At 43.0% G+C, this 14,663-nt stretch overlaps 1 protein-coding gene across 1 annotated transcript in view; it reads right to left on the minus strand.

Annotated features, from left to right (window-relative positions):
• Positions 1-160: 160 nt before the first annotated feature.
• LOC142907386 (uncharacterized) overlaps positions 161-14,663 on the minus strand; it is a 69,815-nt gene continuing 55,312 nt past the window's right edge. The window contains exons 9-10 of the mRNA XM_076056867.1: positions 3,671-4,016; positions 161-658 (exon numbers count right to left, since the gene is read on the minus strand). Of these exons, the coding sequence (XP_075912982.1) occupies positions 161-658; positions 3,671-4,016 (844 nt within the window). The remainder of the gene's footprint in view (positions 659-3,670; positions 4,017-14,663) is intronic.

Genomic DNA, 14,663 nt, shown 5'->3' on the forward strand with positions numbered 1-14,663 from the left:
CACAACCAGTGCTTATCACACCACTTCAGCAAGTAATCCGAAAACATTAAACCACCACGTCACGGAACTCACTAAAACTGTAAGGGGCAACATTACAAGCAAAATTACTCAATCCGGCTTAATAGGTTAAACCACATGCAACATTATTTCTCAGTCACCCCTAGCTCTTGGTTTGACTCTCGAGCCACTCCATTACATCCAGCCATCTCTCGGGATCCAACTGCATGGGATCGAAGGTGGAATCTCCTTCAGGACTAATTGCAGCACCTTGAATTTCACCTTTTGATTCCAGTTTCCAATCATCGTGGACCTTCTGATGCCTGTTCAGATTTGATGACTGTGAAAATGCCTTCCCACACACAGGGCACAGGAATGGCTTATCGCCTGTGTGTGTTCTCTTATGGCGTTTAAGGTCTGCTGAAAGTGAAAATGTCTTCCCACACACAGAACACAGGAATGGCTTCTCACCTGTGTGTGTTATCTGATGAGTTTGAAGAGTTGATGACTGTGAAAATGCCTTCCCACACACAGGGCACAGGAATGGCTTCTCGCCTGTGTGTGTTCTCTCATGGCGTTTAAGGTCTGCTGAAAGTGAAAATTCCTTTCCACATACAGAACACTGGAATGGCTTCTCGCCAGTGTGTATTCTCTGGTGTCTCTGAAGATCTGATGGCCGTGAAAATGCCTTCACACACACAGTGCAATTGAATGGCTCCTTGCTCCCGTGTGCTCGGGGCTTCGGAGAGCGTATCTGCTCCATGTGACTGCTTCTTCTGAGCGGAGTAACAGCGGGTGTTATCGATAATTAAAAGTACCCTATCGTCCGCGAGGATGTTAAGCGTTACGTTTTTGGATTTCTTTAACTGCCAAAACAAGAACGTCACTCGCGTTTAATCGAGACGCGAAAATAGAAACTTACTTGGAGATTCACGGTGAATCGATGTCTGTAACCCGTCTGAAGATGTCCCCACGAACTCGCATATTCACTCACCATACGAAGCAAAGTCGCCTAACTGTCGACACAGCAATTGTGTTCACCAGGCTGCGTTGTCTCGCGATCCGCTAATGAGAAGAATCCGGGGCGGCGGGAACACGTGCTTCCATGGGCGGTCTGGGACAGGGCCTGGTTGTAGAAGTCATAGAGGTGAGACGGCCTCAGTGAGTACGAATGTGGTTGGGGCGTCGGCGTTGGTTCGGCCACCGGTCCAGCCTCAAAACTGATGTCCGTCCCCACCCAGACAGCTCATCCCCATGGATTGTACAGCCCAAGTCTGGTGTGTCCGACGTGATGGGGCGCTCGGCAATGGAAACCGTACGCCAAAGGAGATGTGTTGTACCGCCCACAGTTTACGAGCCCCAGAGGCTCGGCGTGCCTCGAGGATCCGCCACGTGAGAGGGAGCGGTGCCTGGAGCCCGCTCAAATTCTTCACAAGAAGCCAGGGACCCGCCTAACCCTTCAAGGCTGTGGTGCGAACCCTTGACGCCCGGAAGGGCACAAGATTCCATCATGGGCGAGGCACCGGCCGCGAGAAGCCGGTCAAAATGCGCAAAGTTGCGCTGGTAGGATCCACACCCAACACACGGACAATAGAAGGGTCCCCTTGGACAACGTGGAAGCGTATTAGGATTTTTGTGTGGTTGTTGTTGTGTTGGTTTCGTGTTGTTGTTGTTGTCGGGTGAGTAGGGTCACACGGCTTACCCCTTACAGATGATCGTTAAGATTGTGATTGTAGCGGCGTGGGAAAAATGTTGCTGCAGCTGCTGCCCTGACGCACGTGGCTTCTAAAAATTGTTGTTAGCCGAGACGGCTCATTTTGTTTTAAGATGGTTGTTGTGAAGACAGTGCCTCAACGAAGTGACAAGTGGTGACAACAGGAGAGAGAGAGTTCAAGAAGAGAAGGCGGGAGCAAGGGTGGAGGGGAGGTTGACGCCGAGAGAGAGTTGAAGGAACGAGGTTCAGGGCTGTGTTAGTGGGGATTCGGGTCACGGCTGGTTGCCGTTAAGGCGTCGTCGTTGCTATATCGTGACGCCGGGGTCCTAAGCCGCGTTAAAGGCAAAATAAAAGAACCCTCTACAGTCTGAGTCCGGAGTCATTACAATTGCAACTGTTAATAATCTCACGGATTTGCGTTTATTTAAACATATATACGGATGTTGTGTAGTGCTTTTCGATGTCATTCAGATGGAACATTCATCTAGCTGATGATGATTGCTTGTGTTGCAGTCGAAACGCCGTGAGAATTTTATTGTTTTATATTTTTATTATTTTATTGTTTCCCTTCTACGTGGTGACTTTACTGAAAGAAACAAGAATATGAATCCCTGCAGTCCCGAAAGCTTTAGATCAAAATTCATCAAGCTGTCAAAGTCCTGATTTTAATATGACCATAGTGCGATTCTAATAGTTTCGATGGGATTCTAATCATTGCATATACCAAGTCGCATTAGCGACTCCCGATTCTCATTTACAAATATCAAACATTCGAGCACGGTGTTATTCTAATAATTTTAATGCAATTCTAACTCTGTACCCTCTCCCCCTCTCACCCTAGTTCGCATATCCGACCTCCGGTTCGCTTCCACGTACACTACACATGCATATGAGCAGAGCGCGATTTTAATACGACCACAGTGAGATTCAAATACTTTTAATGAAATTTTAATACCGTACCTCCATTTGTGTTGTAATACATTATTAAACAAGGTTTTAGTCGTTAATGTGTTATCGTTTAGACTGTTACAGTTTACATGTTACAGAGTACAGTTTGTCCACGGCATACTTTGGGATTAGCGACTGGTACGTTGAGAAACGATTAACAACGGGGACCATTCCCTCAAGGAACATATCTTAATGGGGTAGACAGCCAATATGCTGCCGGTTAAGGGCATATTTGTGTGACGGAGATCCTCCACCTGAAATTTTCACGCGTTTTTGCTTTAAACATTGTAAAATAAATAACGGACAAAAAAGTTGTTAAAAATATGTTTTTATTAAGCTGCAAAAATATTCACTTAAAACTCGTATCAAGTGTGTTACGTCCTATTCTCAAACAGTTACAGTTGAATGTAAAACATGTCAATTTCAGGAACACCAAAGCGTCAGCGTTTCATTCCCTATTGATTTCCTGATTAGTTCACCACATTTGTTCACTGTGCGTCTGTGGTGAAGTCCAAGCTAAAAATCCAACAAACGCGTCATCAAAGTACATCCTGACATCGGTTATCTACAGTCGCTTATTACCAACCAATAAAAACTATGTAAAATGTTTAAAATGTTGAGTAAAGATGTAATTAGACTCAATTCAACTTTAGCTCAACAGGAACACTTAACCACTACAATATTGTCACCAATTGAACACTAACAACCAGTGCTTATCACACCACTTCAGCAAGTAATCCGAAAACATTAAACCACCACGTCACGAAACTCACTAAAACTGTAAGGGGCAACATTACAAGCAAAATTACTCAATCCGGCTTAATAGGTTAAACCACATGCAACATTATTTCTCAGTCACCGCTAGCTCTCGTTTTGACTCTCGAGCCACTCCTTTACATCCAGCCATCTCTCGGGATCCAACTGCATGGGATCGAAGGTGGAATCTCCTTCAGGACTCATTGCAGCACCTTGAATTTCACATTTTGATTTCAGCTTCCAATCATCGTGGACCTTCTTATGTCTGTTCCGTATTGATGACTGAGCAAATGCCTTCCCACACACAGGGCACAGGAATGGCTTCTCGCCCGTGTGTGTTCTCTGGTGAATCTGAAGAGTTGACGAGAGTGAAAATGCCTTCCCACACACAGGGCACAGAAATGGCTTTTCACCCGTGTGTGTTTTCTGATGAGCTTGAAGAGTTGATGACCTTGCAAATGCCTTCCCACAAACAGAACACGGGAATGGCTTCTCGCCTGTGTGTGTTCTTTGGTGAGTTTGAAGAGTTGATAACTGTGCAAATGCCTTCCCACAAACAGAACACGGGAACGGCTTCTCGCCTGTGTGTGTTCTCTGGTGTCTCTGAAGATCTGATTGCCGTGAAAATGCCTTCACACACACAGTGCAATTCAATGGCTCCTTGCTCCCATGTGCTTGGGGCTTCGCAGAGCGAATCTGCTCCATGTGACTGCTTCTTCTGAGTGGAGTAACAGTAGCGGGTGTTATCGATAATTAAAAGTACCCTATCGTCCGCGAGGATGTTAAGCGTTGCGTTTTTAGATTTTGTAAACTGCCAATACAAGAATGTCACTCGCGTTTAACCGAAACGCGAAAATAGACACTTACTTGGAGATTCACGGTGAATCGATGTCTGTAACCCGTCTGAAGATGTCCCCACGAACTCGCATATTCACTCACCATACGAAGCAAAGTCGCCTAACTGTCGACACAGCAATTGTGTTCACCAGGCTGCGTTGTCTCGCGGTAGAAGGGCGATCAGCAGAGCGACGAGTCGAGCGTCCAGCCTCATCAAGTTCCCTCTCGAAATGGCCTTGAGCTCTGTTCTGAGCTGCCTTATAACTCCCCTCCTAGGATCCAATCCTTTGTCTTTCAGGATATTTGCATTCGATTGTTAATTTTGGAAGGTAGAATCCGTATGTCTATTAACATACCGAATGGTAATGTGCCCATTGTGTTTCATGCCTGAATATGTAAGTGCATCTCATTGTGTAATTGCGCGCTTATTTTGAATAAATTGGATTAGCGCTGTAAAAACACGTTCCCCATGCCCTCCATTGTCCTCGAATTAAAGTGAATGCAGTCCCGTGGCGTTGCCCACAACCGCCGAGCTTCGGGGCTTGAGCACGTTCAGACGCGTAGTGACCACACTTGCAACACAATCACTCTAACATCAGTAACCACAACCCGATCTGGTACATGGCCTCCGCTTGGTCTGGTTTGTATCCGTCATCACTCCGGAGACAAACAGCGAGGCACGGTTCGGCCAGCCACCACCTCATTTGCCGCAGCGACTTTAATAGTTGCTCTCAAACAACACTGTCACCATTAGTGGTTTATGAGCTAGGGTGTTAAGCGGACAATCCGTCATTTTGGTCAAGGCCGCATTTATGACTCCCTCTGTGTTTGAAGGCATTTTCACGGTCATCACATCTTCAGAGACACCAGAGAATACACACTGGCGAGAAGACATTCCAGTGTTCTGTGTGTGGAAAGGAATTTTCACTTTCAGCAGACCTTAAACGCCATAAGAGAACACACACGGGCGATAAGCCATTCCTGTGCCCTGTGTGTGGGAAGGCATTTTCACAGTCATCAAATCTGAACAGGCATCAGAAGGTTCACGACGATTGGAAACTGAAATCAAAAGGTGAAATTCAAGGTGCTGCAATGAGTCCTGAAGGAGATTCCACCTTCGATCCCATGCAGTTGGATCCCGAGAGATGGCTGGATGTAATGGAGTGGCTCGAGAGTCAAACCGAGAGCTAGGGGTGACTGAGAAATAATCTTGCATGTGGTTTAACCTATTAAGCCGGATTGAGTAATTTTGCTTGTAATGTTGCCCCTTGCAGTTTTTGTGAGTTTCGTGACGTGGTGGTTTAATGTTTTCGGATTACTTGCTGAAGTGGTGTGATAAGCACTGGTTGTGAGTGTTCAATTGCTGACAATATTGTAGTGGTTAAGTGTTCCTGTTGAGCTAAAGTTGGAATGAGTCTGTTACATATTGACTCAACATTTTAAACGTGTTTTTCAATAGTATAGGATTTTTTTTGGCAATAAGCGACTTAAAATAACCGATTTCAGAATGTACCTTGATGAAGCATTCGTCTTATGTATTGTTTGGACTTCAAAATAGACGCACAGTGAACAAATATGGTGAGCTAATAAGGACATCAATGGGGAAGGATAATTTAGTTTGGTATTCCTGGAAGTGACATGGTTTTCATTATACTGTAGCTATACTCATTGGTTCTTTAGGTAACGTCACGTAGGTAGACAAAATAATAGATAATAATAGATCAATAATGTCATCTATTATTTTTCTACCTACGTGACTTTAACGAAATAACCAAAGAGCGGATTCCTGCAGTCACGAAAGCTTGTTGTGATTTGATGAAGTGGTGTCATGAGCAGTGGTTGTGAGAGGGTTAAATTCCTGATTATTGTCAATGTTAAGGGTTCCCGTTGAGCCTATGTTGAAATGATTCTGTAATTACATCTTTACTCGAATTTTAAACCTTTTTTAAAGTAATTTTGCTTTTTTGGTTGGTAATAAGCAACTTTAGATAACCGATTTCAGGATGTACATTGATGACGCGTTCGTCTGATGTACGGCTTGGACTTCAAGTCAGACGCACAGTGAACAAATGTGGTTAACCAATAAGGAAATCAATGGGCAATGATATGGAAGTGACATGGTTTGCATTGTATTGTAATTGTTTGAGCAGAGGACGTAGTAAATATTCGGTACGAGTTTTTACGTTAATATACTTGCATATGAATAAAAAGGTTTATTTTAACAACTGTTTGTCCGTCATTTGTTTTACATAATTCATAGCAAAAACGTGTGGAGCCGAGTTTCAGGTGGAGCATCTCCGTCACACGAGTCTGACCTAAACAGGCTTCATCTTGGCTGTCTCTCCATCAACATGTGTTCCTGGAGGGGAAAGGTCCCCATCATAAATCTATTCGCAACGTTACGGTTCCTAATGCACTCTATGACATGTAAACTGTAACTCCATAAACGATAACACGTTAACATCATGATAATCTCTCACATTAACATAACCACTCGTCGAGGAGACCGCTTTCCTATCTTACAGCTACATGATAATTTCTCACGTTAACATCACTAGCACCGGCCACCTCTTTATGACCCTAGGGCTACACCCATTTCAAACCTTTTAAAACAGTCTGCCTCAGCTGCAGACCACGCTGTCCCACCTGATGACGGACGCTTGTGTTGCGCCCGAAACGTCGTCATTCATTTTATTTTATACCTACGTGACTTTACCGATAAAACCAACGGGTATAAACAATATACTGTATATAGCATTTCCATTCCATTGATGTGAAACATTGTACCGTGTGATTCTAATACGACTACAGTGGGATTCAAATAATTGTAATTCTATTCTAATCCTGCATATCCTGCCCTTGGTTCGCATATTCACTTAACATACATACGACCACAGTGTGATTCTAATATGAGCACAGTGCGATTCTAATGATTATTATGCGATTATAATCTCTCACCTCCATTTACGTGGTTTAAAACAATAAAAGTGATTAGTATTTTATAGCTTTACAATGGATATGTTGTTCTTCATAGGTTATAATATTATATTTCACGATGTTAGAGTTCAACATGTGAGAGTTTGCAATGTCAGAGTTGACCAAATGCGTCGATCAAGGGCATCGATTGGGTGCGTTTGATCAGAGTCTGATCAAAGGCGTTATCCCATCACGGGACACCTCCGTATATAACAGCAACAGAAGCAACAACAACAACAGTAAAGACAACAGCAGCAGTGACACATTTCGAAGACGACGCAGCCAATTCTGATTCTGCTTCTTCTGCTGCCCGACGATTCGTGGCCGGGCCCTGCTTTCGCGGGACCCCACACGTCTTTGGAAATAATTGCGACGATCATGTCTGAGCTGAGATTTGAGCGACTAAAGTTTACTTTGTTTCAACATTACTGCGTATAGGTTCGTGCCAGCGGGGCTAAACGAATACTACTCATGAATGAACTCACAATGTTTAATGACATAAATTATAATAATTTTGGTTGATTAAGTAGAATCAGTCACCTTCATTGTCTAGAGGCATTCTAAACATAACACTGTCCTTCAATATATTACTAAAATAACGTTTACACCCGATCCAACATGCAGCTCCACCTCGGCCATGAGCAACCCACAGCACGCCCCAGAGGCAGGAGACCACGAGGGAGACGGCCTCAACTTGAAGAGAAAATTGACAAACTCACGGATGCCATCACCCAGCTGCTACAACGCCTGTCGGTAGAGACGCTGGGTCCCGCGGCACCATCCAGGCGAGGAAAGGAAGAGCAGAGCCCGAATCGGAAGCCACCACCCGCAGAACAGCAGCAGTAGATAGCGAGATTCTAAAAGGACCACGTTGTTATTATGATAATTTTAATGAGATTTTAAACCGCGCACCTCCCAGGTTGTATTTGCTACTCACGATGAGCATTTATATTTAACATACATTCCAGCTCAGTGTAATTCTAATACGACCATAGTGTAATTCTAATCATTTTTATTCGATCCGAATGCTGCACTCCTCAGTTCACATATCCGACCCCCGGTTCGCATGTCCAAATGACGAACATACATATATATCACATTGTGATTCTGATACTTCTAATATTGATTTTAAGCTTTCGTGACTGCAGGAAGCCATACGGTTTGTTTTTTTCGGTAAAGTCACGTAGGTAGAAATAAAACAAAATAAATCACGACGTTTCGGACTCAACACAAGCGCACGTGTTCAGGTGAGAATCGTGATAGCCGCGATGTCTCCTACAGACATCGTTTCTGGTGCTTGTGTTGCGTGCGAAACGTCGTGATTTATTTTCACGATGTTATTTTCACGAGGTACCTCTGCGGATGTGTATACTTTAACTTAGCTATTTCATTGAGCCATTTCAATGCTAAATTCTATGCTAATTCCTTTGTCAAGGCGCTTGGTCTTTTTCTTCTCACACAGCTTAAAGGTCGTGATCTAAGCGTGGCTTCTCCCACTCCAGCGCTGTCCTCCAGACAGTCTCGTCCCTTCACCTGATAAAGGCCGCTTGTGTTGTGGCCGAAACGTCGTGATTTTTTGTTATTTAATTTTCACCTACGTGACTTTACCCAATAGAACCAAAGAGTATGGATCCTAGCAGTCACGAAAGCTTTAAATCTAGAAGTGATTTATTTTGTTTTATTTCTAACTTCGTGACTTTACCGAACGAACCAAAGAGTATGGATATTGTAATAGTGTCCCTCCGTTTATGGTGTTATAAATTATATATTCGAAAAACTAGTTTATAGTCGTCTAATGTTGAGTGTTATCATTAAAGTGTTACAGTTTACATGTTTTAGAGTACAAGTGATCCCCTGTATACTTCGGAATTAGAGACCGGAAGGTTGCTAAACTTTTTGTAACGGGGACCTTTCCCCTCTAGGAAAACGTGTTGATGGGTGAGACAGCCAACACGTTGCCGGTTAAGGGCAGACTTTGTGTGACGGAGATGCTGAACCTGAAACTCGCTTCGCACGTTTTTGCTACAAAGATTGTAACAATAAATAACGGACAATCAGGTGTTAAAAATACTTTTTTATTCATCTGTAAGGATATATGCGTTACAACTCGTATCGAAATTGTATTACGTTTCAAACTGTCACAGTACAATCGTGATTTGAAGCTTTCGTGACTGCAGGAATCAATTCTTTCGGTAAAGTCACGTAGGTAGAAAAATAGTAGATCACATTATTGATCTATTATTTTGTCTACCTGCGTGACGAGTGATAACGATACAAAACAGACCAAGCGGAGGCCATGTACCAGATCGGGTTTTGGTTACTGATGTTAGAGTGATTGTGTTGCAAGTGTGGTCACTACGCGTCTGAACGTGCTCAAGCCCCGAAGCTCGGCGGTTGTGGGCAACGCCACGGGACTGCATTCACTTTAATTCGAGGACAATGGAGGGCATGGGGAACGTGTTTTTACAGCGCTAATCCAATTTATTCAATATAAGCGCGCAATTACACAATGAGATGCACTTACATATTCAGGCATGAAACACAATGGGCACATTACCTTTCGGTATGTAAATAGACATACGGATTGTACCTTCCAAAATTAACAATCGAATGCAAATATCCTGAAAGACAAAGGATTGGATCCTAGGAGGGGAGTTATAAGGCGGCTCAGAAGCAGAGCTCAAGGCCATTTCGAGAGGGAACTTGATGAGGCTGGACGCTCGACTCGTCGCTCTGCTGATCGCCTTCTACCGCGAGACAACGCAGCCTGGTGAACACAATTGCTGTGTCGACAGTTAGGCGACTTTGCTTCGTATGGTAAGTGAATATGCGAGTTCGTGGGGACATCTTCAGACGGGTTACAGACATCGATTCACCGTGAATCTCCAAGTAAGTGTCTGTTTTCGCGTCTCGGTTAAACGCGAGTGACATTCTTGTTTTGGCAGTTAAATAAATCCCAAAACGCAACGCTTAACATCCTCGCGGACGATAGGATACTTTTATTTATCGATAACACCCGCTACTGTTACTCCGCTCAGAAGAAGCAGTCACATGGAGCAGATACGCTCTGCGAAGCCCCTAGCACACGGGAGCAAGGAGCCATTCAATTGCTCTGTGTGTGTGAAGGCATTTTCACGGCCATCACATCTTAAGAGACACCAGAGAACACACACGGGCGAGAAGCCATTCCTGTGTTCTGTGTGTGGAAAATCATTTTCACAGTCATCAAATCTGAACAGGCATCAGAAGGTTCACGACGATTTGAAACTGAAATCAAAAGGTGAAATTCAAGCTGCTGCAATGAGGCCTGAAGGAGATTCCACCTTCGATCCCATGCAGTTGGATCCCGAGAGATGGCTGGATGTAATGGAGTGGCTCGAGAGTCAAACCGAGAGCTAGGGGTGACTGAGAAATAATGTTGCATGTGGTTTAACCTATTAAGCCGGATTGAGTCATTTTGCTTGTAATGTTGCCCCTTACAGTTTGTGAGTTTCGTGACGTGGTGGTTTAATGTTTTCGGATTACTTGCTGAAGTGGTGTGATTAGCACTGGTGGTGAGTGTTCAATTGCTGACAATATTGTAGTGGTTAAGTGTTCCTGTTGAGCTAAAGTTGGAATGAGTCTGTTACATCTTTACTCAACATTTTAAACGTGTTTTTTCAATAGTGTAGGTTTTTTTTTGGCAATAAGCGACTTAAAATAACCGATTTCAGAATGTACCTTGATGAAGCATTCGTCTTATGTATTGTTTGGACTTCAAAATATACGCACAGTGAACAAATATGGTGAACTAATAAGGACATCAATGGGGAAGGATAATTTGTCTTCTTTGGTTCTTTCGGTAAAGTCACGTAGAATGATAATAAAATAATAAATTGATAAAATAAAATAACACAATAATAGTCTCACGACGTTTCGGCCACAACACAAGCGGCCTTCATCAGGTGAAGGGGGCGAGACTGTCTGGTAGGACAGCGCTGGAGTGAAAGAGCCACGTTCAGATACGGCCTTTAAGCTGTGTGAGAGGAACAAAGCGCCTTGACAAAGGAATTAGCATATAATTTAGCATTGAAATAGCTGAGTGATTAGCTTGTGACTGGTCACAGAAATGGCTATGTTAAAAATTAAAGCATACACACCCGCAGAGGCACCCATTGTTAAAGGAATTAGCATAGAATTTAGCATTGAAATAGCTAAGTTAAGGCATACACATCCGCAGAGGCACCCCTTGACAATGGAATTAGCATAGAATTTAGCATTGAGATAGCTGAGTGATTAGCTTGTACCTGCTGCAGAAATAGAGCTTGTACCTGCTGCAGAAATAGCTACGTTAAAGTCAGAGCATACACATTCAACCGAGGCCCTTAGTACAAATCAAACAAGAGAATTTAGCATTGAAATAACTAGGCGAATCCAGCATTGAAACAACTAAGTGATTAGCTAGTGACTGGTCACAGAAATGACTACACATCTGAGCTATTCACAGTACTATATAGTGAACCAATAAAAACTAAAATATAAATTACCTTCATGTTATCAATAACTCTATATTCTCCAATCAGCTAAGCTACCAACAATAAGTCGTTATATATCACAATGCTATATGGCGAAAAAATGGGTGGATTCTTACCCTCAAATTTCAGCACCACGGATAGAATATTATTGTGTTATTTTATTTTATCAATTAATTATTTTATTATCATTCTACGTGACTTTACCGAAAAAAAACAAAGAAGATGTTATAGAGTATAACCACGTAAATGAAGGTATGGGATAATACTTGTATTAGAATCATTAGAATTGCACTGTGCTCGTATTAGAACCACACTGTGGTCGTACGTATGGAAAGTGAATATGCGAACCGGGGGATGGATATGCAGGATAAGAATCGAATTACAATTATTCAAATACCACTAGTCGTATTAGAATCACACTGTCCACTGTTGGATGATTGTGTCGTATCAATGGAAAAGAATATCTATATACAGTATACATACACATACAAAGATTATAACAATCACACATTGTAACATATGTACAATAGACATGATTTAAAAAACGTATTTAAACATGTTTTTTTTACTTTTACTGAGTCGTTGTCCATGTAGGGAGATGGAGCACAGTGGATCGTATCGTCTCTGCTATGTTTCGGAATCCGTGTGATCACCCAGTCACATCGCCTAACTCCAGTCACAGCGCCTTACCCAAACTACATCTCCCCAACATGGCAGCCTTCCCGCTGCTGTGTATTGTGTTTATGGGATAACAGAGGTGTCTATTATCCCCTACGCCTTGACCAAAACGACTGATTGTCCACTTAACACCCTAGCTCATAAACCACTATTGGTGACAGTGTTGTTTGAGAGCAGCTATTAAAAGTTGAATTGAGTCTAATTACATCTTTACTCAACATTTTAAACATTTTTTTTATTTTACATAGTTTTTATTGGTTGGTAATAATCGACTGTAGATACCCGATGTCAGGATGTACTTTGATGACGCGTTTGTTGGATTTTTAGCTTGGACTTCACCACAGACGCACAGTGAACAAATGTGGTGAACTAATCAGGAAATCAATAGGGAATGAAACGCTGACGCTTTGGTGTTCCTGAAATTGACATGGTTTACATTCAACTGTAACTGTTTGAAAATAGGACGTAACACACATTTGATACGAGTTTTAAGTAAATATTTTTGCAGATGAATAAAAACATATTTTAACAACTTTTGTCCGTTTTTTATTTTACAATGTTTAAAGCAAAAACGCGTTAAAATTTCAGGTGGAGGATCTCCGTCCCATGAATCTGCCCTTAACCGGCAGCATATTGGCTGTCTACCCCATTAAGATATGTTCCTTGAGGGAATGGTCCCCATTGTTAATCGTTTCTTAACGTACCTGTCGCTAAACCCAAAGTATGCCGTGGATAAACTGTACTCTGTAACAGTCTAAACGATAACACATTAACGACAATAACCTTGTTTAATAATGTATTACAACACAAATGGAGGTACGGTATTAAAATATCATTAGAAGTATTTGAATCTCACTGTGGTCGTTTTAAAATCGCGCTCTGCTCATATGCATGTGTAGTGTACGTGGAAGCGAACCGGAGGTCGGATATGCGAACTGGGGTGAGTTAGAATTGCATTAAAATTATTAGAATAACACTTTGCTCGAATGTTTGATATTTGTAAATGCGATTCGGGAGTCGCTAATGCGACTTTGTATTTGCAATGATTAGAATCCCATTGAAACTATTAGAATCGCACTATGGTCACATTAGAATCAGGACTTTGACAGCTTTCGTGAATGCAGGGATTCATATTTTTGGTTCTTTCGGTTATGTTACGTAGAATTGAAACAATAAAATTATAAAAATATAAAACAATAAAATTCTCACGACGTTTCGACTGCAACACAAGCAATCATCATCAGCTAGATGAATTTTCCATCTGAATGACATCGAATAGGACTACACAACATCCTTATATATATTTAAATAAACGCAAATCCGTGAGATTATTAATAGTTGCAATTGTAATGACTCCGGACTCAGACTGTAGAGGGTTCTTTTATTTAGCCTTTAACGCGGCTTAGGACCCCGGCGTCACGATACAGCAACGACGACGCCTTAACGGCAACCAGCCGTGACCCGAATCCCCACTAACACAGCCCTGAACCTCGTTCCTTCAACTCTCTCTCGGCGTCAACCTCCCTCCACCCTTGGTCCAGCCTTCTCTTCTTGAACTCTCTCTCTCCTGTTGTCACCGCTTGTCCCTTCGTTGAGGCACTGTCTTCACAACAACCATCTTAAAACAAAATGAGCCGTCTCGGCTAACAACAATTTTTAGAAGCCACGTGCGTCAGGGCAGCAGCTGCAGCAACATTTTTGCCGACGCCGCTACAATCACAATCTGAACGGTCATCTGTAAGGGGTAAGCCGTGTGACCCTACTCACCCGACAACAACAACAACAACAACAAGAAACCAACAAAACAACAACCACACACAAATCCTAATACGCTTCCACGTTGTCCAAGGGGACCCTTCTATTGTCCGTGTGTTGGGTGTGGATCCTACAATCGCAACCTTGCACATTTTGACCGGCTTCTCGCCGCCGGTGCCTCGCCCATGATGGAATCTTGTGCCTTTCCGGGCGTCAAGGGTTCGCACCACAGCCTTGAAGGGTTAGGCAGGTCCCTGGCTTCTTGTGAAGAATATGAGCGGGCTCCAGGCACCTTGGTCTCGCCTTCCCTTCTTGAACTCTCTCTATCCTGTTGTCACCACTTGTCCCTTCGTTAACGCACTGTCTGAACATCACCCCCCCCCAACCTCTTAAAACAAAATGAGCCGTCTCGGCAAACAACAATTTTTAGAAGCCACGTGCGTCAGGGCAGCAGCTGTAGCAACATTTTCCCGACGCCCGACAATCAC

The sequence above is a fragment of the Petromyzon marinus genome, chromosome 78, assembly GCF_048934315.1.
Source record: "Petromyzon marinus isolate PM22_M1 ecotype Great Lakes invasive population chromosome 78, UKy_Petmar_22M1.pri1.0, whole genome shotgun sequence".
Classification (NCBI taxonomy): domain Eukaryota; kingdom Metazoa; phylum Chordata; class Hyperoartia; order Petromyzontiformes; family Petromyzontidae; genus Petromyzon; species Petromyzon marinus.